At 40.3% G+C, this 27,435-nt stretch overlaps 1 protein-coding gene across 2 annotated transcripts in view; it reads left to right on the top strand.

Moving 5' to 3' along the window:
• The window catches only part of pxk (PX domain containing serine/threonine kinase), a 29,722-nt gene extending 3,112 nt beyond the window's left edge, over positions 1-26,610 (top strand). Inside the window, exons 2-19 of one of the 2 annotated variants that reach the window (XM_034868961.1) lie at positions 431-481; positions 645-692; positions 5,032-5,218; positions 7,914-7,991; positions 8,306-8,379; positions 9,154-9,228; positions 10,024-10,128; positions 10,555-10,656; positions 10,765-10,926; positions 11,326-11,443; positions 11,583-11,661; positions 12,277-12,325; positions 12,472-12,549; positions 14,513-14,599; positions 15,002-15,065; positions 15,838-15,897; positions 16,849-16,877; positions 23,904-24,123. In XM_034868961.1, the coding sequence (XP_034724852.1) occupies positions 431-481; positions 645-692; positions 5,032-5,218; positions 7,914-7,991; positions 8,306-8,379; positions 9,154-9,228; positions 10,024-10,128; positions 10,555-10,656; positions 10,765-10,926; positions 11,326-11,443; positions 11,583-11,661; positions 12,277-12,325; positions 12,472-12,549; positions 14,513-14,599; positions 15,002-15,065; positions 15,838-15,897; positions 16,849-16,865 (1,434 nt within the window). In that variant the 3' untranslated portion in view covers positions 16,866-16,877; positions 23,904-24,123. Of the gene's footprint in view, positions 1-430; positions 482-644; positions 693-5,031; positions 5,219-7,913; positions 7,992-8,305; positions 8,380-9,153; positions 9,229-10,023; positions 10,129-10,554; positions 10,657-10,764; positions 10,927-11,325; positions 11,444-11,582; positions 11,662-12,276; positions 12,326-12,471; positions 12,550-14,512; positions 14,600-15,001; positions 15,066-15,837; positions 15,898-16,848; positions 16,878-23,903 lie in introns of both variants that reach the window. The other variant, XM_034868960.1, reaches the window with a different exon arrangement.
• Positions 26,611-27,435: the final 825 nt, after the last annotated feature.

Genomic DNA, 27,435 nt, shown 5'->3' on the forward strand with positions numbered 1-27,435 from the left:
ATTTAAAAAATAAAAACGGGCTGTCAACCTTGTTATGAGCGTTGGCGTTGCATAGTCTGTCCACCAGAGGGCGCTCGGCGCCCTGTTGGCAACACTGATTATTTATTTTTTGTTAAAGTGTTTTTGTTCAAAGGACTTTACGTTTCACATCTTATGTTTGTATTTTTCTACAATTAAATATATTTTGATGGCCCTCTGTTCTGTTGTGACAATGAAACAAATTATTATCCTATCATTTTAGTGAGAACTCATAAATAACTACAAATAGCTGTTAGGGTAATCTGTTTTGTAACACATTTCTGTATTTAAAAAATATATATATGGGCATATCGGATTTTTAAATAATTTAATATTTGTTGTTGTGGTACTGTACATTTGATTCATTTTATCATGTATCATCATTTGATGGTTGTTCTCTCTTGTCTCCCAGGAGTACATCGTCCGAGTCCAGAGGGGCGTGTCTTCAGAGAACAGCTGGCAGGTAAATGCACTGATTGTAAGCTCAGGCCAATCAGAATTCACCTGGCGGAGAACATGACAACTCTGAAATATCATACAATTGTTCTGTTTTCTGGCAGAAATAATAAACAATAAAAATACCCAGGCCTGATTAATAGATAAATAAGGGAATGTTTGTGTTGCAGGTGATTCGGCGTTACAGTGACTTTGATGTTCTCAACAGCAGCCTGATGGTGAGTTTAATCTTTCAGTCACACGTTAAATGTTGTAAAGCATACTGATCTTAGGGGTGCACAGCAGAGAAGTGTATCGGGGACGCTTAGGGAATCTGACAAAGTTCAAGCTACTCTTCTGCTGTTGAAGTGTTAAACTACTAGTGATGGACAGATCTTCTTCAACAACTCCTTTTTGGACTGTTATGGACTTTATAGACTACTCAAAGCCCTTTTACATAGTACAGGAACCATTCAGCATTCACACACATTCATACACTGTGGCCGAGGCTGCCCATCAGATAAACACTCGGACACATTTACACTCCGATGGTGCATATGACTGCAGGGCCAGGGATCGAACCCCCAACCTTCTGATTGGCGCTCTACCACTGAGCCACAGTCCCTATAGTCAGCGAGTGCTCATGAATGCCCAGCCTTTCCCACTCGTACTGCTCACTCTCACGCTTCCTGCTAAGGCGGTGCAGTCACTCAAAACACCGCCAGTGGGACAACCAATGACTGAGCAGGAATCCTTGTCTGGAACTGCGACGTCTGCTACTTGCCCCTCTGAAAAATGACGAGGAAATGTCAGTGACAGTTCTGAATTATCGTATTGAGCTTACATCACCTACTTACAATACATACAAATGGGATGCTTAATCAATGCATAAAATTCATATTTTATGGTGTACAGAGGCTCGGTCCTCGCTGCAGCAGACGCAGGTTCGGTTCCGACCCATGGCCCTTTGCTGCATGTCATTCCCCCTCTCTCTTTCCTCTTTCATGTCTAAACTGTTCCATAAAATAAAGGCCTTATATTTGATCTTTTAAAAATGTCCGCTTATACATGAGGACATGTAATTCATTGAAGAGAAGGTTAATGGGAAAGGCTACTCTGGCTGTCAAACGTGTGTCACAGAGAAAATGGCACCTTATTTTCCAAAAAAAGTATTAAAATCCAACAGTTTTGATACATCTGCATGTATCAACTTCTCATTTTCTGTCAAAAAGAAATGGTGGTGGTGGTAGTAGTAGTAGTAGTAGTAGATATTGTCCCTGTGGGACATTTGGGTTTGCGGCACAGTCGCAAGGCCCTTCCTGACAGGACACCAGACATGATACAAATAAATAGTCCCTCCATCAGTCACCGACAGACATAACATGAAGAAAATACATCACACTATAATACTACACTAGAGCTGGGCAATAAATCAATATTATATCAATATTGTGATATGAGACTAGATGTCATCTTAGATCTTGGATATCGTAATATGACAGAAGTGTTGTCTTTTCCTGGTTTTAAAGGCTGCATTACAGCAAAGTGATGTTATTTTCTGATCTTACCAGACTGTTGTGACTGATTTATTATTTGCCTTTACCCACTTAGTCATTATATCCACATTTTAGATGATTATTTATCAAAAATCTCATTGCGTAAATATTTTGTGAAAGGACCAATATTCAACACTACATTATCATCGCGGTATTGATATCGAGGTATAGATGTTCTCCTTATCACCCAGCCCTACACTTCACTACACACCCTTGGATGTGACCAGGCCAGCTGGACATCCAGCTTATTTTGACTGATCTAAGGTTTTTATGGCTTGTGGTCAGAAGCGGTGGGCAATTGGTCTGCCCATTACTAGAAACAACCTACTTTTCACAGCCTCCTTTAATGGGTGACCATAACAGAGAGTGGGTTTTTAATATAGACAACACTAGTGTCCATGGGGTCAGACCAATCAGTTCAAGTCAAGCGTGGTCAGAACGTTGTGAATGCTACAAGAGTAGGATGTTTATCGTATTCTCTGATCCTGAACGCGGTGCGCACAACTCAGTTGGAAGCTGAGTCTGGGGATCTGCTTTGGAAAATGGGCAACAGGAAAGTTTAAGTGAGTTGTAGGTAGTTTGCGACAAAATAAAAAGACAAATGTTAAGTCCATTGTTCCACATCTAAACACACAAACACCCACTGCCACACACACACACCAGCTTAGTCTTAGCCAACCTGCTTCCTGTTGGGAAACCCCCAGTGGCGGTTTGTTAAGACATGCTCAGTAGAGCTGCATGATATGAGGAAAATACACGATACTAGTTGTAATGAATAAACCGATATTAAAGTTTACTCAGTTCTGCATTTCTGCTGCTTTCAGTATTCTGCTGAAGAAAGTGCTTGTTGAATTTGAAACAAATGAAAGGAAATCATGTCTAACATTCTTCTATTGAACAAATTCAACGTTGAATTGGATATAAAAAGGCCCCAGTGACAGTCACATTTTGTAAGTTTGCAGTTTTCGGCTGATATTTCCTTTCAACTGACACAAGAATAATCCCTTGAGTGTCTTTTGCAATACGATGCCGCCTTTTGCGATGTGATTATTGTGCCTGTTGATATTGTGATGACAACAAAAACAGGGCTCAAGGCTTTGTTGTGTCATCGATTTTCCCAGAAGCCTCGGCTGGACTTGTGTTTGAGAAGTTTAATCATCGTCTTTGTACTGGTTAGCTATTAGTTTGGGAATGAATTATGTGGTTTTACAGACTGAAATATATGACTTATTGGTGGGATTGCCATGGAATCTAAACTAGAGTCAGTTGTCATAGTGTCTTAAAGGCTAGCACACATCTCCAACCTGGAGAAGTTCTAGCCCGTGTGCAGTTTTGTTATCTAGAAACAAGAACAGCACTAACGTCGTTTTCACTAATCTTGTTGTGGCTGGACTTGTTCTAGATGTCTTATCAAGTGAAAATCACTTACTGCACTGGCAGCCACGTTTGCTTGTTTCAAGCAATAGAAAGCTCATATCTACAGTGTTTTCACCTACATTTAATAGGGTATTTTTGCTTTGTGCTTTTTTGCTGTGTGCTTTAGTTAAAAGGATCACACACCAAAAAGGTGGGTCTCAAACGTTGGTTAGAATTAGATGCTATCGATGCCCATTCCTAGGCTGAAAGGATCTATTTCGATTCTTTATACCCGCATAGCTTCGATCCGCGCTGAGTCTTTAGGCTCAATCAAGGCCCTCTGGGAGGAGGATATAGGAGAGGCTATCCCTGACGAGCTTTGGTCACGTATCTTAATACGGGTGCATAAGTCTTCTATATGTGCTAGGCACCGTCTTATTCAATGCAAGCTTGTGCACCGCGTTCATTATACCAAGGCTCGTCTGTCTAAATTTTATAGCACGGTTTCCCCAGTTTGTGATAGGTGCCAACGGTCTCCTGCAAACCTTATACACATGTTTTGGCTGTGCCCCCAGCTGAAGAGTTTTTGGACAGAGGTATTTGTCGTTATATCACACGTGGTTGGCAGAAAAATTGATCCGAACCCCCAGAGTGTTTTGTTTGGGGTGTTTTCGGGGCCATCTCCTTTGTCCTCTTCCCAAGAAAATTCTTTGTCCTTTATGACCATTATTGCAAGGAGGATAATTCTTCTTAAATGGAAATCACAACAACCTCCTTCTTTCATACTTTGGTTGAGGGATATTGTTTATTTTCTTAAACATGAAAAAATTAGGATGTCACTATTCATCCAGTCACTCTGACGCATTCTGCTCTCTCTTGATCTTTAAATATTCATTCATCAGAATCATTTATAATGAGAAATAAAAACGGACTGACAACAATGTTATGAGCGTTGGCAACACTTTTTTTGTTAGTGTTTTTTTTTTTTTTTTAGACCTTTTATTATCAGAACTTTAATATATTTTGATGTTCCTCTGTTCTGTTGTGACAATAAAACAAATTATTATATTAGTGAGAAGTCATAAATAACTACAAATAGCGAATGTTAAGGAAATCTGTTTATGTTTTGTTATGCGTTTCTGTATTATTATTATTTAAATATATATTGCCCAATACATCCGCTTATTGGATTTTTACATAACCAAATGTTCCTATCGGTATCGGCCTTAAAAATCCTTTATTGGTCGGGCTCTAGTTAGAATCAGTTCAGGAATGTTTCATATTGATCTTTAGCAAATCTATAAGCAATGGAACTGCATTGTAGCAGAGTGGAGCGGATCCGTCTTTGTATATCAGCTTGTCCTGCTTGTGACTCGTCTTATGTTCAGGTCAAATCATTCCTGGATAACAGGAAGTTAGCTGTTTTTCTGCTGAGGTTTCCCCGCTCATTTCCTTTTTTGGGGTTTCACGCTGACCCCGACCTCCCGCCAGCCCCTGGTCTTCAGTCAACACGAAGCAGAGCTGTCGGAAACCTGCTTTCTCTATGTCTTGTTTTAACTACAGAAAAGGACAACCATGGCTATAGGAAATTTGTATTCAGTGGTGTTGAAAACAAACCTTAAATAAAAGTGTGAACAGTTCTCGCTCCATCTTTCTCTCTCTCCAGGTTTGTGGCATCAGTCTCCCTCTTCCTCCAAAGAAGCTAATTGGAAACATGGACAGGGAGTTCATAGCAGAGAGACAGAGAGGACTGCAGGTCTTTCTGGACACAATTACCCAGCATCCCTTGCTTTCCTGCTCCCTGACTGTCAAGAAGTTTCTGGACCCCAACAACTACTCTGCCAACTACACAGGTGTGTGTTCCGTCAACAGCTGTGGTTCCACCCTAGACCAAACGTTTTAGTCCCAGGAACAATGTTTTAAAGAGCTAAAAAGTTCCTCAAGCCCACTGTTGTCTGTGTTTCCTAAAGACCCGTAACGGTTAGACAAATTAGGCTGCGCTTTCACATGCTTCTACCCGTGAAAGTGCCCTGGAACGGCAGTCAAACCTGTAACTTACTACTCGTGAACTCGTACCAGATGGTTGTACTCCCAGTTACAGTTTTGACGTCACACACACACACACACACACACACACACACACATAAACATTAATGTTGACCCCTGTTGACTCTGTACAGAGTTGGTGATTAACGTTGACAAATGGAAATAAATAGACATAAATATGTAGGGTAAAGTAATTACTTCCCCACATTGTAATCAAAACAATACACATACGATTGTGTACTGCTAAAGGTTATGTTTATTAAATGAAGCCCAAAATATGTAACGGACTAGAAATCGCTAGGATGAGATGAGGCTAGCAATGTCAATGTAGCCGCTAGCTAGCTAACGCTATAGCTAACGCTATAGCTAACGCTAGCTATAAGGGTTTGTGGTGACTTTGCCAGGAACGCTAAGTTTTGAGTCGTGCCTTGAAGTCGTAACTTGCGGGCTAAAAACGATAAGGCCTGCTGGTAGTCTCAGGGCTGGTGGTAGTCTCAGGGCTGGTGGTGTACATAACTTGCTTTAAACAATTCAAAAATAAATTAGAAGCCCATATGGAAGCAAATAAGAGACGTAAGACTTCGAACTTTACCACCACTGAGTACTTAATATTATAATATTTTACTTTGATAACAATGTATCTGAAGGTTTTTGTTCTGAATTCACCTCTTTTGAAACTTAAAAAATATATATATAATTTTTAATGGTCACAAATTCAGATAAAACAAAAATTAACTTTCTAAATTTCCCAAAATAGATTCAGGTCGCTTGAATTTGATTGTTCAATTTCAGATCCAACAATTCAAGTTGAATATTCAAATAGTAACATCCGAGCTACGCAAGATAGCATAGGCATCTGAGCCTGCGTGCAATCAAACCGACTTCTGGCCTATCACGGTGTGACTGTGAGTCATGTGATCCAACAAAGTCTGCACTCTGATAGTGCTACAAATCAAGATCAACACGCCCTGGATATCTTTCAGTTACCCGGCTTCGCTAACCCTAACAAGCCCAGTCCAGGATGAGCTGAGTTACGACCTTGGGTATCAACTAGTACAATCAACCCTGGGTTTCCTAATCCCGTGACGCGGGCGTTCATATAAAAGAGGCGGTGTTTGCACAGCACGACCAATCGCAAACATCTACCAGAGCTGCATACATTAAATAATAAGAGCAAACTACAATTCTACATAAATTTGAAGAACAGAGACACTGTTTTACAGGCAAAACGCAATACAGTCACCTCCACAGTCTGAGGAAACCTGTCATTCAACCAGGAAACCGTAGCAAAACGTTGCACACTGTTTTAAGATTGAACGTGCCCCAGAAGTGGGTTTGATTGCATGCAGACACTTATTTGCTTCCATTGGGTACTTCTTAATTAATCAACTGGGTTTCAGTAGATCTATAAATAACTAGAAGGGCCCTCAGAGAGCACCTACCTCCGCTAAGGCACGCCCCACCTCGTTATGTTATTGCAGTGTGATTGTTGTTTTTTTGTCTTGTCAAAAAAATTATTCCGATACCAAATGAATGCAGCACAAATACCCTATCTCACAATGTTTCATGTTAATGAAAGTTTAAAATAATTTGTGTATCCACCCCCTGATTCGGATCCCCCCTCCAAAATGTAATTCCCTTTGAGCCCCTGCTCAACCCTTCCACCAGGTTTCATGAGAATCATGTCGGTAGTCTTTTTCAATAATCCAACTGACAAACTAACATACAAACATTACCTCCTGGGCAGCGGTAATTATTAATGAAGGGAGGGCATTATGGATAATAATTTGTTTGTATTATTTGAATATTATTGGGGGCACATTTTGACCATGATAGCTGCATGTAAATGAACATGATATTACATTGAGGATTTTGGTTGATTTATATGGACAGAAATGTCCAGTACACATAGACGTCAATAGACGAAAACAGTGTGACCACTCATTGTTTAAAGTGCTTATATTTTGCTAATTTTAGGTTCATAATTGTAGTTAGAGGTTACTGGTACATGGTTTAATTTTCAAACACAAAAAAATATATTTGCTGTACTACACATTGCTGCAGCTCCTCTTTTCACCCTGTGTGTTGAGCTCTCTGTTTTAGCTACAGAGTGAGACACCTCACTTTGGTTCAATCTTTGTTGGGAGTTGCACATGCTCAGTAAGTACTGCTAGCTTGTCAGTTGCAGAGTATGACGGCGAGCATTATAACGTGTGTTACAAAGTGATGCACCTTTGTCACAGAAGTAAAGGCTGGACTACAATAGAGCTGTTTGGAGCAGTTTGTGAAAAGTGTTGTCTGTTGGGGATGGTAAGTACCTTGGGGGGGGGGTTGTAAACCTATAACATGCAGACAAAAAGATATCACAATAAAGGAAAGAGAAAAGGCCAAAAAGCATAATATGAGCACTTTAAATTATCTTTGGCATTTTTCTAAAAAAGAAAAAAAAATGCTTTATGTGCTTATTAAAGTGTTTTGTCTGTCTGTCTGTCTGTGTCGCAGAGATCGCCCTGCAGCAGGTCTCCATGTTCTTCAGGTCGGACCTGAAGTGGGAGGTCCTGGAGCCTCTCAAAGACATCGGTGAGACTCCTGAACCTGATTGAAAATGTATAACATGAGAACTGTATGTATGCAACTTAAAATGTAGCAATAAGCTACAGGTCATATCAGGACAAGTCGGGCTGTAGCAGCAAACTCCCTGCAGGTACTGAATTTAGCAACAGTGCTTCATAAGTGCTTTGTTAACGTTACCTGGAAGAGGAAGAATGTGTTCCTCTTCTCAAGAGGTTCACATTGTGTCTTTTAAAGAATGCAGTATATTTAAATAAATGTTACATTCTCTGATGTGAAATTCTCATAGTTACAAATGAAGTGACATTCTGTTGTTTTTTCAGGCTGGAGGATCAGGAAGAAATACTTTTTAATAATAAATAAAGAGCAGCCCAAGGAGATGCATCTGCTGAGCTGGGTGAGTACATAAGTTCTGCTTAGTGACATCAATGTTTAGTGATCAAATAAAAATACCTTGAGGAGTGCAGTTCTCTCAGTATATTAACCCATTAATGTAATATAAGTGTGCGGCATCAGGCTTTTCATTCTGGGTCTTTAAAAAGTGAGTTACGATCAAATTTTATACGAAGTTCCAAACGTGCGTGTTGTGCATGTCATTGTTATTATAATATATGGTTAATGTTTCTTCAAATGCAACAAAATCAAACATTTTGCAAATATAAATCTGTGACACATTTCAGTAGGAAGGAGTTTTATAAGAGCAACAAAGACGGAAAGTTTTCCTCGTTCACTTCTCTCTGAAAGTTGTTCCCAGGAGCTTATCCCATGCTGAGTGATTTCCCACAGTCCAGAACAGATTCAATTTCAGGTTGATTTAGGTTCAATCAAATGGAATAAACTGACGTCAAAGTATTGTCCAGTCAAAATCAACAAACGTGGACGGAGAAATAAAGTCTGTGAAAAGTCTGATGGAAACTTTGATGTCTGTTCAACTGAAGCGAGTGTTTTTGTTGTTTTTCTTAGTTTTGTTGCTTGTTGAACTGAGAACAGATTTAGAGGAATTCCTTCAGAGCTTTGAAATGCAAATAAGGATTACACCTGATTTTATGGAAGGAAAAGTACATGAAGTCTAATTGGTGTGTGTGTGTGTGTGTGTGTGTGTGTGTGCCTGTGTGTGTGTGTGTGTGTGTGTGTGTGTACCTGTGTGTACGTGTATGTACGTACGTGGTAGTTGGACCTGGGTCCTGATAAGTTCCTGTCCGACAAAGACCTGCAGTCAGCCATGAAGCTCCTAACCAGCATCTCTGTACGTATCGACCAGTTACTGCACAGTAACTACGTATTCGGTGAAAACCGTTTGTTAAAATGATCTGTAACAAAAAAGAGCACACCTGTAGTAACGGCACTCTTCTTTGGTTACCTGTGGACTTTGTTTTTTTTTTTATGATCAAATTTTTATTTTCATATTCAAAAAAAAGAAGAAAAAAAAAGAAGTAAAAATAACACTTACAAACAACACACTGGTGAAAAAAGGAACACGTCCCAGGGTTACCTGTGGACTGTTGAGGTCGCCATTAACACTGCTACTGCACAGTGAAAGCAAGCTGTGTCAGCTGAAAGCTAGGTGGGGAGATATCCACGGCCAAACGTAGTTATTGCTCAAGCTTTTTTTTAATGAATTTGTTTTTGATGGCCATTCTGGTATCGATATATATATGCAGTTTATTGTCCCACATTAACAAATGAGACAGTAGCCAAATCAAGTCATTCTGCAAATAATAACCCAACTAAACCTCTGCTAAAGCGTAACTGGCATCTTAGCCTTTGAGTCTAGTGGAACTCCGATGGTTTGGGGGTATTTCTGAACAGGAAACTAATACATTTCTGAGAGTTTCAACAAAGCGGGTGTGACATTGATTTTATGGTAAAATCTACAATAAACATTTGGAGCCCTACAGGTTTTTGCAAAGTTTGCAAAACATACATAGATTTCAATTTCAACGCAAATTTGAATAGAATTCAGACAGACACCAAGCAAAACAGAGTAACATTTGTTTCTAATTATGGACTGTAAAAAATCTAACGTCCTCCTCCTTTCCAGACTCCATATCTCTGTCCGCTGTTGTTCTCCAGCACCAGCGAGTCTTCAGCTCTTCTCATCCGGCCGTTCGCTGAGAAAGGCTCTCTGAGAGACCACATCTGTAAGGTAAAGTGTGTGTGACGCAGGAAAAATGACGCCAAAAATAAAGTTCCTGCCACAGCTTTTAGTACTATGAAAGTAATACTTAAAGTACCAAATGTACTTATTATGCAGCAGCCCGTTTCAGAAACATATATATTCGATCACTTGATTTTACTTATGATGCAGTATGGTGTTCATCACTTTAATGTTGCAGCTGGTAAAAGTAGTTAACGTAACTAGTGACTTATGTTGTCAAATGAATTTTAGTGGAGCGGAAAGTACAATATTTTCCTCTAAAATGAAGTGGTAAAAAGCATAAAATGGAAATACTCAAGTAAACTACAAGAACATCAACGTTGTACTTTGGTACTGTACTTATAAATGCACTTAGTCACATTCAACTACTGTTCTTTGGTAGAAAGTAGTTCCACTTGACTCTCTCTTCTCCAGGTGAAGCCCAGAGAGAGTTACCTGAAGAAGTACTGTAACCCAAAGAAGAGTCAGGGCCTCGACCTGCAGCACATCAAACTGTACGGCCGTCAGATCCTGGAGGTATTTAGATACACACAAAACACACACACACAAAACACATGCAAAGAAATAAAACCCAAAGTGTTAATTGTTACTGAGCTGTGTGTGTATGTGTGTGGGCGTGTGCAGGGCCTGAAGCTCCTCCATGACGGTGGATTATTTTATGGTCACCTGCATGCGTCCAACGTAATTGTGGATGACGCCAGGTGTCGACTAATGGACGTAGAGAACGGCATGCTGGGAGTCCCCTCGGCACTGCGACCCGCCTTCACCCAGCTCAGGAAGATCAACGTATGTAAACACTGACAATGGATAGAATACCATAGGCTTATTTTCTTACTTATGTTACTTATGTTTTCCTTATGTTTTTTTAAAATTAAATTTATTGCTTGCTCTCTTTGTATATGTTATCTTATATAACTATATAAGAATACTTGATTTAGCATATAGTATATGCTTTTTATTGGCTGGATTAATGGGCGTGATAATAAAATGATGTCTTAAAAGCTGAGAGAAAAATGTGTGTTGCTGTAAACAACATCTTAGAAATCAACATTGCAGAGTGATCTTGTAAATGTACTAACATACTTTCATACTTACTTACTTACATACTTTGTTAATTGAAAGTTTATGATCCATTAACCTGAGTTATTTTATCCAAATTCGCTGTGTATGTTTTTGGATCTGCAGACCATAGAGAGCATCGACGTCTTCTGCTTTGGACATTTACTGTACGAGATGACGTACGGCCGACCGCCGGACAGCGTCCCAGTCGATCGATACGCCGATGTCCCCTACACCGCTGTGGGTCAGTATATTTACACACACACACACACACACACACAGGTTAACATGGACACATAGATACTATGTCTTTTCTACCTTCAGTCATTAGACTTGTGCGTGTTTGTGTGTCTGCGTGTCTGTGCGCGTGTGTGTGTGTGCAGCATCAGTGCTGCAGTCCATTCTGTCCACAGAAGCCTGTAAGAGCGGGATGCCAACTGTGTTGGAGCTAATCAAGACACCGTGAGTTCAGTTTTTGCTTCTCTCCTGTTGTTTTCAGTGAGCAGGGACACACTTATACTTAGTTACGTCCTGTAATGCCTGTTGGCATGTAGGGCAACAACAAAGGATTTTCCTTTATAGAGTCTTTATAGAGCCTCTGCTGTGATATAGGGTTTTCAGTTCTCCCTCCACCATCCTCCGCCAGGTGTTCTTGGGACGGCCTCTTTCACATTTGCCATCTGGTATCCAGTGACAGGCATCTCTATGCAGACATTTAATTCGCCATGTTGCCTGCTTGATTTAAAAACCACATCCATAATAAGCCGGCAAAATCTGAAAATACACGTTTCTTTTCATTGTGGCCTTCCATCCAAACAAAAGCTCAAAGTATACTTTCCATATTCAAGGAAATTGTGTTAATTGTGTTGCCTGGAACCCAATAGACTGGAACCTGTAAGTAAGTGACTGCACTTCATTTTTTCCACTACTGTTATCATAAAGACAGTTGCCATGACAAATGAATACCTTGGCTTTAACACAACAAACTTTTTTGTGAATTTAAAAAAGGCCACACGCAGGAACCAGAACATCAGCTTTTTGTTGTTGCTTATGAGTCACTGTTTGTGTTTTTTGCAGTCTGTTTAGTGACGTCCAGCTCCAACACTCAGAAAAACTCCAGATCAAGGTGAGAGGCTCAGTTTGAAAATGCTTCTCCAAGTTTTACCATGCATGCACAAGGTTATACACAACAGAATATTTTACTCTTGGAGGAGGGGGGGGGGGGGGGGGAAGAAAAATAGCAAATCCCTGAATCCCCATCCACTCCTTCAGGTTCCCAGCAGGTTAAAAGAGGCGCTGAAGACTGCAAAGGAGAGTCTGGAGAAGAGGCTGCAGGAGGAGCAGAGAGTGGTAGGTCACTAGAAACATTAAACATCTTTGATTTATAGCACTGAGCTGCTCCACTGGAGATATTTGGGAGGTCATGTCACTTCTTCAAGGCTCCGTCAATCATTTGGTCCAAATCTTTATTTTAAATCAGTGACCTTCTACAAGGTAAACACAGGAATTTGCTGCAGAGAGGCATTTTTGCTGGCTCTTGTGACATAACAGACTGGGAAAGCCTTGCAACATATATTCCCACAACCTTTTACATGTTGTAAACACATACAAACTCAGTGCTGACATCAGTGTGGAATTATTTTGAGCTGCTCTTTCTGTAATGGCCACTGGATGCTGTCATTGGTCTCTGTCACTCCCGTTGCACGTACTCAGGGCTGCCAACTCTCACGCATTGGCCGTGAGACACACGCATTTGACTGGTTTCACACGTGCACACGCCACCCCCCCCCGATTTCTCACGCTGAAGTGTCAGCCCGGTCGGTCAAATTTCTGAAAGATGAGTTTATTTATAGATCTACCTGTTGAGCCACTCGTGATAGACTAGTTGTGCTTTCAGAGACTGTGAGGGGGTTCAAGAGCGCTCCCCGGCTTCAGGTATGAGCTCTGAGTATCACAGACCGTCCGTCGCTTCGTGTCCACTCTCTCTGTAAAGATAGAGGGGAGCAGCGCGGCTGGTAGCGTAGCAACTTCAGTTCATTTTAGAGGACTCGCTCTGCTGTGGGGGGGCAGTGACGCGCTGCATCCGTGTAGTCCTCCGATAATGAGCAGTCACCTCTAAACTATGTCAGAGACCAGAGACCCAAATGGGCCTCTGTGTCTGTCAGACGGTCTGAATGAGATCCACCATATCAGCGCAGCAATGACATGCACAGCAGACTATATAACAACTACAACTCTCCAAATCTCGGACAACAGAGATGGGAGGAGTTATATTTTGAATGTGCACAAAGTTGTAAACATGAACAGAAATCTGATGAAACACATCTGAGCTATACTATACTATATATACAATACTGCAACGTTGGGCCACTATTGTGCTTCTATAACTTCTGTTCATGTCTAAATGTAACTGTAAATAATTCATTCAATGTTTTATAAAATGAACAATAGTAAATACAGTAAGTGGGGCACAGAGGATGAGGGCCAAACATTACTGAACCTTGGCACAAAGGTTAAAGGATAAGAATTTATGTAACTTAGTGGTTCTCATTCTTTAGAATTTCAGTGGTCTTAGTTTATCCTGCAACATTAATTTAACTTTGGGTCCCTGGTCCCTACACCAGGCAGGGACCCCTGGACCGGTTCACCACAGACCCAAATCTTCTCAGCTGTTGCTGACATATGCTCCTGTCTCTTCATGTGGCTCATTATGTTCGGCACATTGTCTGGGTCAGTTCTTATATCACAAGAAGTTAATAATGTAAATGCTAAATGCCCTAAAACCTGTTGATACTACAACAATGCAAAGGCTCTTAACCCTACAGTTTTGCACATATCATGTAACACTTGATTTCTACATTTTTTTGCAAGAAATCTCTCCAGAAAGTGCCATTTAATGCTGTAATTTTCAATTTTTTTCCCCTGGGGGGGCATACCCTCAGACCCCCCTAGGGAGAGCCCCATCCCCCCACATATAACAATTCCCAATTTAAACCCTGAAGGATAAAGACCCAAAGAAATTGCTTTGTATGCCGCAAAATATGGGTTGCCCCCCCCCCCCAAAATCTCACTCCGAGGTTTGGGGGAAAGTTGGCAGCTCTGCGTACTGCAGCCGTGCTTCTTCTCTGCTGCTTGGATAATTTCACCATGCCGTTATAAAAAGATGAAGTATGGTGAGATATGGGTGAGAGCATCTTGATTCTGCTCTTCAGCAGTGGCGCTCGCACTTGGCAGTGCAGGTTTTATTAAAAGGTAGGCACCTTGTAGCTTGTTTGAAAGGTAAATAATGGTGTGTATGTATGTTTGATTGTAGCTCCACCAGCACAGGAGGCTAACCAGAGCTCAGTCTCACCATGGCTCAGAAGAGGAGAAGAAGAGGAGGAAGATTCTGGCGAGGAAGGTAGGTGACTGAGTCTCCCACACACAACCACACATAGAAACCTAATAAGTTCAGAAACCCACAGGAACATACTTCAACTGTTTAGGAAGAATGAAATGCACACAATTAATGAACATGTACTGTATGTTTGAGGTTATTGGAACAAAGGCTAGTATATACACAAGAACATCTCTCCATTAGTGCATGTACAGATCCTGTGCGTGTGTGTGTGTGTGTGTGTGATACTAACAAAAATTTGGACACAGAGTGTAAATTGGAATTTCCCCATTGGGGATCAATAAACAGATTAAAATTAAAATTAAATTAAGAATTAGTACGGTTTTGTAAAAGCAAAATGGTGCTTATTGGTGAAGTAACATGAACAGTGACATTCAAAAGGATGTTGTGTTTTTGTCTTTGCAGAAGTCCAGACAGTCGGCTTATGAAAATGAAGAAGACATCACTGTCAGAAACAACAATAACTCCGGTTGGTCACTCCTCTAACTTCCCTCAACAAATACTCAACTTTGTCAGTCAGTTGGTTAGCCAGTTAGCTAGCTAAAAGTCTTAGGCTAACACTCGTATGTGTCCTCATACCTGGCAAATTAAGCTGATTCTGATTCTGATTCTAACCCTGAATGCTAAAGCTAATTAATTGGGTAGCCAGTTAATTAGTCTTGCTAAAAGCTAAATGTCTTGGGCTAACCCTGAGTGCTAAAGCTAATTCATTGGTTAGCCAGTTAGCTAGCCTTGCTGAAAGCTAAAAGTCTTAGACTAACCCTGAGTGCTAAAGCTAATTCATTGGTTAGTTAGCCTGGTAGGTATTGTTTTGGTTAGGTGAATAGTTAGTGTTTGGTTAGTCTGACAGCATTTACAGCAAAGCAAAAAAAAGTCTAACAATAATCTTAAGAAGTTAGCCCATGAACCGGGTATGAAATGGTTTTTGGTTAGCTAGTTAGTTTCGTGGCATGTCAGGTTAGACACCTAGTTGGTCAGTAGGTTCAAGGAGTCTTTATTATCCCCGGGGGCAATTTGTTTTGCAGCAGCATGTAACAGAAATAACACACAGGTTATACAGGAAACCAGCCATACATCTAGAAACAAAATAGATACGTACTACACGGAAGTCCACACCTCACAGTGACTTATTAAAAAAGCCTATAGTAAGATGGTTAGCTAGCCATGTATCTACAGTGTGAGTCAACCTTTTTATTTTTTATTTATTTGTATTAAGAAAGTCTCTTTCAATCGTTTTTTAGGTTCTGGAGCCAGTTCCCCTCCGACATGCCCCTCCTCTCCCACCCCTCCATCCACTACCGGTAGGCCTGTCTGTCTCTCTGTTTGTCCGTCTGTCAGTCTGTCTTCCCATCAGTCTGTCTGTCCTCCCATTAGTCTGTCTGTCAGTCAGTCTGTCCTCCCATCAGTCTGGCTGTCTTTCTTCCCCTCTGTCTGTCTGTCTGTCTGTCTTACCCCTGTCTGTCCGTCTCTGTTTGGGAAAGTATTGGACAGACTGTGCAGCACCCTCTTGTGCTGAGAACCTGCAGAGCTGTGGTGTGCGGTCTCAACACACTGATCCGATCAATAAAAGCATCTTTATCATTAACTTAAAATTCTTCCCTCAATTTTCATCTGAAATGTGTATGTGTGATTATGCAGACTAATCATTTGACTTGACCTTTCTGTTCGTCTCTGTCTGTCTCTTCACCCTCTCTCGTCCTGTGATTACCTGGTGGCCAGGCAGGTATCAGTCTCTGCCATAGTAGTTTCTTATTCACTTGGTTGTGTCTCTACCTATCTGGACACAGGATGGGAAACACTGATGTTTGATTTTTTTTTTATTGAAAGCATAAATCTGCTGTCCTTATTGACGACAAATCCCATAAAAAGACCCAAACCAGCAACGTGTTGGTCTGTCTTTGTAAATCTATCAAACAGCCCACACAGAGCCACTAAAAAATATTCTCAGAAGTGGAACGTCGTCGATACAGATTAATACTTGTTAGAATATTCAATTATTTTAATGGGATTTATTGACAATAATAAAAATGAAGAAAATCCCCAGATTTTCACGACATATTGACAGGAATGTGGCATCGGTTTCCTACCCTGGCATTAGTGTCTTCTTTTTTCCTTTCTTCCTCCTTTTCCTCTCCTCTTCTTTCTCTGGGTGATAATCACTTTGTCCTGGTGTAAATGCTGATTGGTCAACTGAACAGATAACTGTCATCTCCCTCTCTCTCTCTCTTCTTCCTGTGCTGTCTCCACCATAGAGCATGCTCCATTTTGACCGTGTCGTTGGGTAAAGTAAAAGATTTCTAATGTCGATGATGATGAAGGTCACAGGTGGTTTTTAAAGCTGTCGTACACCCTGGCATCCCAGCAAGCTCCCAGTCACAGACATCTGCCTCATGCTCATGATCTCAAGTAATGAAAGAATCGACTTTAAAATCAATTTTATCAACTGAATGGAAGCGGGATCACGGTGGCGTGGATGTGGATTAATTGCAGAGAGCAGCACAGGTTTAGATTAGAGTTACAACTTAACCGAAAGTTGAAATCCAGGTGTTGAAACTTGTGTAAGTAGTATCTTGTGTTACTTACTTGTTTAAGTTGGTAGCAATATGGACACAAAACATTAAAAAAATGTCCTAACGAGTGGCTGTTGTTGATATTGATATTTGGGAGTTAATAACAACAGATAGCATTATGTCATAGTATTTGTTTTTCACCTAAACGTATGATGTAAACATACAATCCAATTATTGTTCATAAGTTATGTACTGAGCGGGACATTACACAGTACCTTCAGTGCTCTCTTACGTAATGGAGACGCTGTTCTTCTTCCTCATTCAACCACCTTGAGCTGAAAGTGATGCCCAACATTGCTTCTTAAAAGTAACTAGAGTAAAAGTATACAGTCGGTAGTAAAAGGGCTGATGAGATCTGAAGTGAAGCATCAAGTCACTGCTTGCCTAGAACAGTGGGTCCGCACATCTTTTTTTAAAAACCTCACAATCTGCAATGGGCTCCAAACCTCACAGACAGTCCAACTTGTCCCTGATTCTGACCTGATGTTCTCATTGGAGATTGTGATCTGTCAGTTCTGTCAGCTCCAGCATGTCTGTCTGTTTCTGTCTCTATGTCTGTGTGTCTGCTTCTGTGTTTGTGTCAGATCTTTGAACGTTTGCTTTTGGTCTTTTGGTCAGAAGCATAATCAACTCATATATATATATATATATATATATATATATATATATTCAACTTTTTTCCATTATACGTATATATAGTTGCTGTTGAATGTCAATTTTTGCACCCCTACTGTAGTTTTCTCCTCCCAGTCTTATAAAGCTGCTCTACAGTGAGATCTGTCATGTTTTGTTTTACAATATAAAATACGTCATTAAATACACCACTCATGAGTATTTAAGCCTATATGGGTCTATGCTGTGAAAAGTAGCTAAATGAGACCACAAACGTCCAATACACTAAACCAAATCAGTTGGAAGCTAGCGTTGGGCAACCGTGCTGTAGATTGTTAAAGACGGACGTTCACTTTTTCAATTCAATTGAATTTTATTTCAATTTTATTTATATTACTAATTCATAACAAGAGTTATCTCGAGACCCTTAACAGATAGAGTAGGTCTAGAACACACTCTATAATTTACAAGGAACCAACAGTTCCAGTAGTTTCCTCCAGATAAAGCAACAGTGCGACAGTGGTGAGGGAAAAACTCCGGACCCAGGGTCTTGGTAGGCGGTGTCTGACGACCGGTTGGGGTTAAAATGGGCTTTTACTTATAAAGATTGCATTTACGCTGCTAAAATCATCAAAGTGATGTGTATTTGTAAAGATTCTCATAAACTTTTGTTTACCACAGAGCAACAATCTAAAATCCAATGAAACCATCTCATTGGCTTTATGCCGAGGGAGCACAGGATGATGCTAAAATATGTGATGGCCTACAAAAATATTTCATCCCTGCAACACTATTTGTCCACAAACATCTTGAAACTTTTTAGCACTCATTTTTGTTTGTTTATACTGGTAGGTTTTTAATTTTTAACACATCAATTACAAATTTGGTTTAACGTACACCACTGTTGATCATTTAGGAGATTTGGCCTGTAATTATCAAGCCTCTCAGAGTGATTCAAACATTCTAAAAGCGACACGTTGTTCCTATTTTTTTGTTCTACTTTTAGGACTAGGAGCAAACACATTTGATCAACTTAATTAATTGGACCCATTATCAAAAAACCCTATATCAGAAATGTGGGTTTCTTTCAACCAACTATTCAAGAAAAATATTGGGGAGGGTTCTGTGCAACACTCTTTACAAGTAAAACAAAGGATCAGTTCACTACTCTCATTGAATATGGGTTTTAATCAGTTTCATAGCACTGAAGAAACTGATTAAAATTAGCTTAAAAACAATTCAAAAATGGCTAAAAACACCAACAAACTGTCAAAAGCACAGAAACAAATTGACAAAAGACATCGAAAAAAGTGACAAAGAACTTCAAGAAAAGCTTCAAAACGTCAAATGAATGAAAAGTGACACAAATGTCCGAAAAAGCTTAAAAACCGTCATAAAACAACCAACATCAAGAAAAGCGTCAAAACAAGTCGGCAAAGACTTCTGAAAAAATGACTTACTTAAAATTTTGACGGGAAGACAACACAAGGGTTAACCAAGAAGCATATAGATAGATCTGTTAATATTTTAGAGTTCCAGACGTGTCAAACCTAGGAATAACCAGCAAATGGTGGATTTCCCGAGACTGCGTACAAAAATACCAGTTTTCCCCACCTATGACACATACTGTACACCAACAACGTGTACATAGTTGAAATAGGAAGGTGACAGTGGAAGTGATTTAAGATCTCCAACCAATCACGGTGTGTAATGCTGCAACATGCACCATGTGTGATAAGATAGGACTCGCGAGGATATGTCACACAGCTGAGAGCCAACTCCTTCAAACTATTCATAGGTTTACATCGGGTTGCATGTGTATTCTTACATTTAACTTTTGTATTCTTACATTCTACTTTGCAAATGTCTTATTGGAAACACTATGCATTTATTTTGCAATTATAATTTTGCATTATACATCCTTTGTAACTGTTTAACTTACTGTATTTGCCTATAAACAAAAAAAAAACTACACATACAGATGGCTACTATTCTGCATTTTCTATTTCTTACTATGCTTCATCAATAACTCGGTCCTCGGTTGGAGTGTTTTAGTCAGAGTGTAACTTTCAGCATGACTTTTAGAAGTGATTCTGTGTCCCTGGACCATTTGGTTTTAGATCGGTTTCCTTCCTTACAGTCTGCTACTGGTTCTTTATTATTTCTATGAAAGGATTAACTTGCAGATACTTAAAAAGTGAACATTTTGAAACCTTCATGCTGGTGCCTACTTTGGACACAGCCTTTAATAATCTGTAGAAACCAGCTTGTGATCACAGAGCCTATAAAAAATGTCACAGTTACTCACATTTATGAAATGTGGAAACAGATGGTCTCCGATGTGACTCATCTGATCACAGAGGTCTCACTGGGAGAGTGACTGTGGACGGGACGGAGAAGTCATCATAATATCACAGAACTAAAGGTCATCGTGGCTGCTTGATGTAATGAAAGTCAGTTTGTTCCACAGCCATCCTGGAGATATCGGTCACCTCTGCAGGCATTAGTGGGTTCAAATCTAATTTCATATCTTCCTATCACAGTCCAAAACAGGTAATTCGCTAAAAAAACGTGCTACTTGTATCCTGCAGTGACGGTTTCTCCAGGTGTGGTTAGCATCTGTCAGATTGAAAGATGTTCTTTCATTACGTTTTGTTACGTTCGCAGCTTTTGGCCTCTGCTTCACTTACATCGTTTCGCTTCTCTCCCTGTAATCCCTGTAAGTTTGTATTTAGTTTGGGGGATGCAAAATGGCACAACTGAGAGAGAATATACCATTTTAAGCTCAATTCACCATCAGTTCACTCTGTTGATATGGAAGAGAACTTGACAAAGCAAGTACAACTGGCCTGAAAACAGAGCGAAGTAGCCCCTTTAGTACAGGATACCAGAGCTGTAAAGGCACAGCTACTATAACTGGGAAAGAACTACAAGTCCCAGAGAACATTGCTGTGAGAGAACTTCAGATTCTGTTGCCATGCAGCAGATGGTGAGGTTGAGTCTTGCTGGTTAAATTCATGTTTAGATAAAACTTTTTTTATTCTGTGGTTCCATAGCAGCAGCAACTGAGGCTCATGGAGACTTAGGTAGTTTTTAGAGCTTTTTTCTTTTTAAATTAATATAATGGATGACTGTTTCACTTTCACACCACAGGCATTTTGACTTCGTATTCTTAAATAAGGCTTTTTTTGTTACTGAGCAACTTGTGTTCATAGTAACAACATCTGTTACGCTGGGTTTCCACAGGCAGCTGAAGTAACAGCGGAGCAGATTGATTGATTCCTAATGAGAACAGTGGTACGAACAAAATCCGCTACGGCGGCGAATTCCCCAAATGTTCACCGCTCTCCCAAAGTTGACTCTGAGTCAACTTTGGGAGAGCGGTAGCCAATGAGAGGCTAGACTCGCCAACGTGCCTCCAATATTTGATCCTGTGTTTACAGACGTACTATACGTGCAAACTAGCGGATTGTGATTTTTCCTATAGCCTGCTCTATGATACGTCTCTGTATAACTACAGAGATGTTAACAGCTAGCGGGGCAAATGGTTGTCCAGGCAGTTAGTACTCCTGGTGGGTTTTATATATATTTGTTGTAGCAGTAGTTGCATTGTAGTAACTTTAGTATTGTAGCAATGACAGCTAGCTTGTTGCTTGTAATATATAAAGTGATTTGAACTAAACTTAACAAAGCCAAGTGTGTGACTGGAGTAGAAAACATACCAAACAGTTGTTTGGGGCCAGATATAATATGAAATACTGTATATACGTCAGCGTCAGCTAACGTTTTCTGACACTCTGATGGAACTTAATCTCACACTTTATAAGTCCCAGTAATAACAACCAGTTACACTTTATAAGTCCCAGTAATAACAACCAGTTACACTTTATAAGTCCCAGTAATAACAACCAGTTACACTTTATAAGTCCCAGTAATAACAACCAGTTACACTTTATAAGTCCCAGTAATAACAACCAGTTACACTTTATAAGTCCCAGTAATAACAACCAGTTACACTTTATAAGTCCCAGTAATAACAACCAGGTCGACACAATGTTCTCATATTAAGCCATTTTAGTCGCTTGCTTACTTACTAATCTGCACCATGAAATGACCACTTTCTTCTTCTCTGGTGACTACCAACGTTAAACTTCCCAACTGTCTTCTGCTCTCCCTCTGACAGATTAGATGGAGACTCAGCCAAAGGCGGGAGTTTGGCACAACCACTTCTGATTGGCCAAAACGTCGGTTCTGTTAACCCTTTCCTTGACCGGGTTACAGGTGCATAGCATCTGCGACAGCCACCCAGGATATTAAAACAAGTTTGCTAACTCTCACTTGAAGCAGAAAAATTGATTAAAAAAGGAATAATTAAAAAAAGTTTATTATTATTATAATTGTTAGGGGGGTGAGATGAGCCCCCCTAAATTAGTTGGCATGGGCAAAATGCAGTGGTCTGAACTGTACCACCACCCCCAATTTTTTTTCATTTGTTGGCATTGGCAAAAATGGTTTTGCGCACCGTCGTCATCATGTGGTGGTGACACAACTCCGCTTGAGTTAGAGTCTAGAAGGGTTGCCGGTGGAAACCCAGCGTCAGGAAGACCTACCTGAGCTGACAGCTGGGAGGAAACTGATGGTGGATTGAGTTCAGCCTGGACACTGATCTGCAGGTGCTGGTTTCACAGAGAGAAACTCTTTCTGGAAAATCAAATTTTTAATAAAACTTTGGTAGCACTTTTATAAAGTCACCCTTACTTAAAGGTTCATAGGTTGTTAGTACTAGCTAATACTTTATAAATCGGTCAGAAGCCATTCATTACTAAATGTTTTCAAACGAAAGCTCCGTGTGACTTACACTTCCTGAGGATGGCATTATCACCAGAATGTCAATTTTTGCACCCCTACTGTAGTTTTCTCCTCCCAGTCTTATAAAGCTGCTCTACAGTGTGTAAAGATTATCATAAACTTTTGTTTACCACAGAGCAACAATCTAAAATCCAATGAAACCATCTCATTGGCTTTATGCCGAGGGAGCACAGGATGATGCTAAAATATGTGATGGCCTACAAATATATTTCATCCCTGCAACACTATTTGTCCACAAACATCTTGAAACTTTTAGCACTCATTTTTGTTTGTTTACACTGGTAGGTTTTTCTAACATTCTAAAAGCGACACGTTGTTCCTATTTTTTTGTCCTACTTTTAGGACTAGGAGCAAACACATTTGATCAACTTAATTGATCTTAAAGCTCCGTGTGACTTACACTTCCTGAGGATGGCATTATCACCAGAACGTTACTGAGAATGATCACATTTTAAAGTTCAAAAATCCCTTTATCCTAACATCATATCTAACTTATTTTTGGCTCTTATGTGCTCTGGGATTCACCGCAAAGACAGCTCCAATGGATCACTGCACCACTTCCCTTCTTTAAAAGAGGCTTCAGTGCATTTGGATTAGGACAGAAACACGTTTATTAATATAACACTTATTAACATTTATAATTGCAGATGACTAGATAGGTTTTGCTGTTGGCTAATTAGAAAAAGAGAAACCCATGACCTATACCAACAGCTATGAGTGACTGACCAACAAGGTGTTTTTTTTATTATAAAACCCAACAGTGGTTCTTGTTAATGGCTCATAACTGATCTCGGCCTATTAGTAAATTATCTATTAACTGTTAATAAACCATTTCTTGTGAAGGGTGCATCATAAGACGTAATAATTTATACTGTTTATTGATCCCCAGTGGGGAAATTACAATTTACAATTTCTCTGTTTTGTTAGTAATTACTTCACACAGGCCTGAAATACACACACACACACACACACACACGCCCCCCTCCATTTGTGCTGTACATGCACAAATTGAGAGATGTCACACTGAGTGGTTGGGGGGTGCTCAAGAGCACCTGGCAGAGCCCACTAGGACCAATCCACACTTTGTACTTTGGTCCGTACAGGGACTTGAACCAGCAACCCTCCTGTACCCAACCCAATCCATAGACCAGTTCATCTTTGCGTAACCAGCACCTGGGGGATCTGAATGCCAGCAGAAACCAGTGGGGTTGTTTTCTCTTTCCTTTTATTCTCTCTCTTTTTTTGTTATTTTCCAGGAGCCCAGGCTACTCCTCCACCTCCCCCTCCCCCTCCTCTTCCCCCTGCTGTGCTGGACTCGTCCTCCTGTCCCCCTCCTCCCCTGTCCTCCTCTGGCGGAGCGGGAGGAGGTCGCACCGCCTTGCTGAGCTCCATCCAGGCCTTCTCTAAGAACAAGCTGAAGAAGTCCAAAACCGTCGACCGCAGCAAACCCATCATCTGACCCCGCCCTCCGTGGCAACATGTCCTCCCCGACCAGGAAACCGTCTGGATGGACCTGCTGGTTCTGCACTGTGGTCTGGACCGCTTTACGTCCTCCCTCCCTGAGATGTGAAAAGGAATCACTAACAAAAGAAATCCAAGTAAAAATTTTTGTTTTTATTGCTATTCCTGCTTTTTCTGCTTACATATTTTTTAATCTGTTGCTGTGGTTGGAGAGAAGCTCAAACACCCTGGACAGTCCGAGGCACCTGAAGGTGTGTCCTCTCTGACCGCATTATCTCCAAAAATTGGTAAACTCAACATGAATGTGGGGAGCTTTTTTGGGTCAACCTGCTGCTTCAGCATGCATCCTACTGGCTTCTTTTCTTGTATAGTGCCAGTTGAACATTTGAAATCAGAAGTTTGTGAGCCACTGTGGATGCTTCATCCTGCTGGGTGATGAAGTTCAATTCCCTGGATCCAAAACTCTTAACTTCAGTGCTCTGACACCGTCCTGGCACTGCCCTGGTTCAAGCTCCAGCTTTCTCTCTTTGAAATCATCTCATGACATGTTGTCTCCAAGTGTCACTGCAGGACGTCCGTGATGAAGAAAGACTCTAGGAAATCACTAGAGCTTCTGTCATTCCTGTTTGTAATTATGTCCCAAAAACACAATGTTCTTAAAATCAAGAAGAAGAAAAAGTCTCCAGTGCAGAATATCTCAGCAGAAATCAGAAGTTTTTTGTTTTAGAATTTTATAAAAGTGTGTGAGACACAAGGAAAACGTAACTTGCAGGTTTATTTCTGTGTGTTTTTAAGGTAGATAACAATTATAGACAGAATTAACTAGAGAAGGAAGGATATTTGATTCCAAAAGTATATTTTATACAAAGGATGTTTGCTGCAGTGTGTGTCTGAAACTACACAAACTACCTTTAATCACCGTCAAGTTGGGCTCCCACCTGCCGTTGGTTTGGTTTGGTACGACCCAGGAGAGATTAGTTTGACTTTTCTATATTTTGGGCCATCTGTTCATCAGTTAGAGATGCTGCCACTGAAAAGGCATTTGTTAAAACCATGACATGGATCCTCTGCGCTGTTCATCCCAGTTACGAACATGTAGAGAAAGTCCACTGTGTTCTGCTCAGCTCTGTAAGCATGAGGCGTTCTGATTGGTCCGATGTGGATCCGCTGGGAACAACTTCACGGCTGTTTCAAAGAGCAGGACCTAATCCTACAAAGGACCTTACCCCCAATGCTACAAACTACATAATGTGTGTTTCCATCAACCTGTCTGTTTGGGACACTTTTAATTTGTGCATCGAGAAGCTGAGTTGAAACGGTCGAAAAGCAAAAATTTTATATAGATATATATTTAAAAAAGCTTTTATGCTTGGCTCAAGTGGAAAAATCTGTGTATAGATAAAACATAATACGACACAGACTTAGTTAATACATTATGAGTACACAAGGCATGTGTCCATTAAAGAGACCAAAACATCAGATCAGTGAGAAAACAATCCTCCAATAAATACATGAAATAAACAATAATGTTATATTTTTATCATGTTTTCAGACTCCCTGAGAGGCGAGTAAGATACATTTTTCGTGATCCATTTTCTAAGTCTGATCTAAATAGTTTTCTCTCCTGTGTTGATGACTTTACAACCGGTGGGATTGTTTTTCTAAGTTCCTCGTTTTAATCTGGTAAAACGGGTGAAAAAAAGGTCTTGGCCGGGGTTTTTCTTTGTTTTCTCAGGATCATTTTCAAATGTTCGATGTTGTAATACTCATTTCCAAGTGCTCCACTACCCCATGTTGCAGTTATGTTAATTTCTCCGTGCACTCTTAACACAAGATATATCCTGTATATTGTGTAAGAAGGTTACCGTATTTCCTCAAAAAGACAGGTCTTGAATAATTGCCAGGGTGTAGTCAACACAAAGAAAGGCCAGACCCCAAATATAGGCTGGGGAAAAAACTATGGTGGATAAATTCCCCGCTTAGCATAATATATATTTCCATTGCTTTTCAATTTTAAAAATTCAACAGTATAATTAGGCTTTTTTTAACAACAATGATTTTTCCACCATATGATCCTGTGTCACAACAAAAGCCCTGTTAAGAAATAAAGGGTTTCTTTCCACTGAAATGCTAAAGGGCTTTTTATTTTGTACTAACAGTGTAATGCAGTAAGTTGTAACAGGGCCAAACAAGGATTGGTGGTGATGTACTTTTTCAATAGGGGGAATTAGGAATAAAGGCCTGCTTCTAACACAGGCCTGGTGCCTTCCACAGCTGACAAAGTCCCTGGTCACTATTTGAGGAAATACGGTATGTAACATAGCTGGCATGTCCTTCTTTTGGTAATAAATGTATAATGTGTAAGTGATGTGGGATTGATGTGGGAAACTCAGCTGGAAGAAAATGTGAATGCTTTCAGTCCTATCTAGAACTGGTATGGGGGTAGTGGTGCACTTCAGCCTCTTGTGGCCAAAAGGAGTTTTACACAACAGAAAATATCCTTAAAAAGAAAACCCAGATGATCATGGAAAACCCTTTTTTTTCAACTTTTCTTAGGCCATAAAAACAGGAGAGAAAACTATTTAGATCAGACTTTTCTTTGTTTCCCCACTTGCATCTCAGGGCTTCCACATCACGCCATCTGCCCACTTTTTCTGCAAAGTTAAATGGCCCCTACTGGTGAATTTCTTCTTTTGTTTTTTAAACTTTGTCACAAGTGACAGAAAATCATCTTTCACAGGGCAGGTTGAAATGAGATAAAATACTAATGAGCGCCACCGACGGGTTATCTTGACGTAGCCGACTCCTAATGCCTAATATGGTCATAATGTGGTGGATGGAAAAGCTTTTTCTTTCGCTCCTTTGCTGGAATGTTTCTTAAAATTTGTGCGACAATCGATATATAAATCTTCAGAGAGTTGAGAGCAAAATGAACTTTTTCACCCTTCTTCTCTACAGTGACACTGTCCCCATCACACTGAAACCGCTCCCTCAACGTCAGTAAGACTTTTGCTGCTTGACGTGGCAGAAAAAGAAGTAGTGGTGTGGTAGTGTGTGCCACTATGGCTAACGCAGCTTCTCTCTGCATTCTCTGCATTCGGAAATAATGGCCTTGCTCTATGAAATGTCAAACTTGCACTCTTGGTGAGAGAGCCTGTGACAGAGATCCTGGCCAGACGTGTGTTTCTGCCCCATGGCCGAGCAACATGGATCCACAGCGACGTCCCGCTCAGCTTTTATTGGAATTAGGGTCTGAAATGAACCTGAAATACGTGTTTTATTTCTTCCACCAACATCATTTCCATTATGTAAGATTTGTATGATTTT

Source organism: Etheostoma cragini, chromosome 4, assembly GCF_013103735.1.
Source record: "Etheostoma cragini isolate CJK2018 chromosome 4, CSU_Ecrag_1.0, whole genome shotgun sequence".
NCBI classification, from domain to species: domain Eukaryota; kingdom Metazoa; phylum Chordata; class Actinopteri; order Perciformes; family Percidae; genus Etheostoma; species Etheostoma cragini.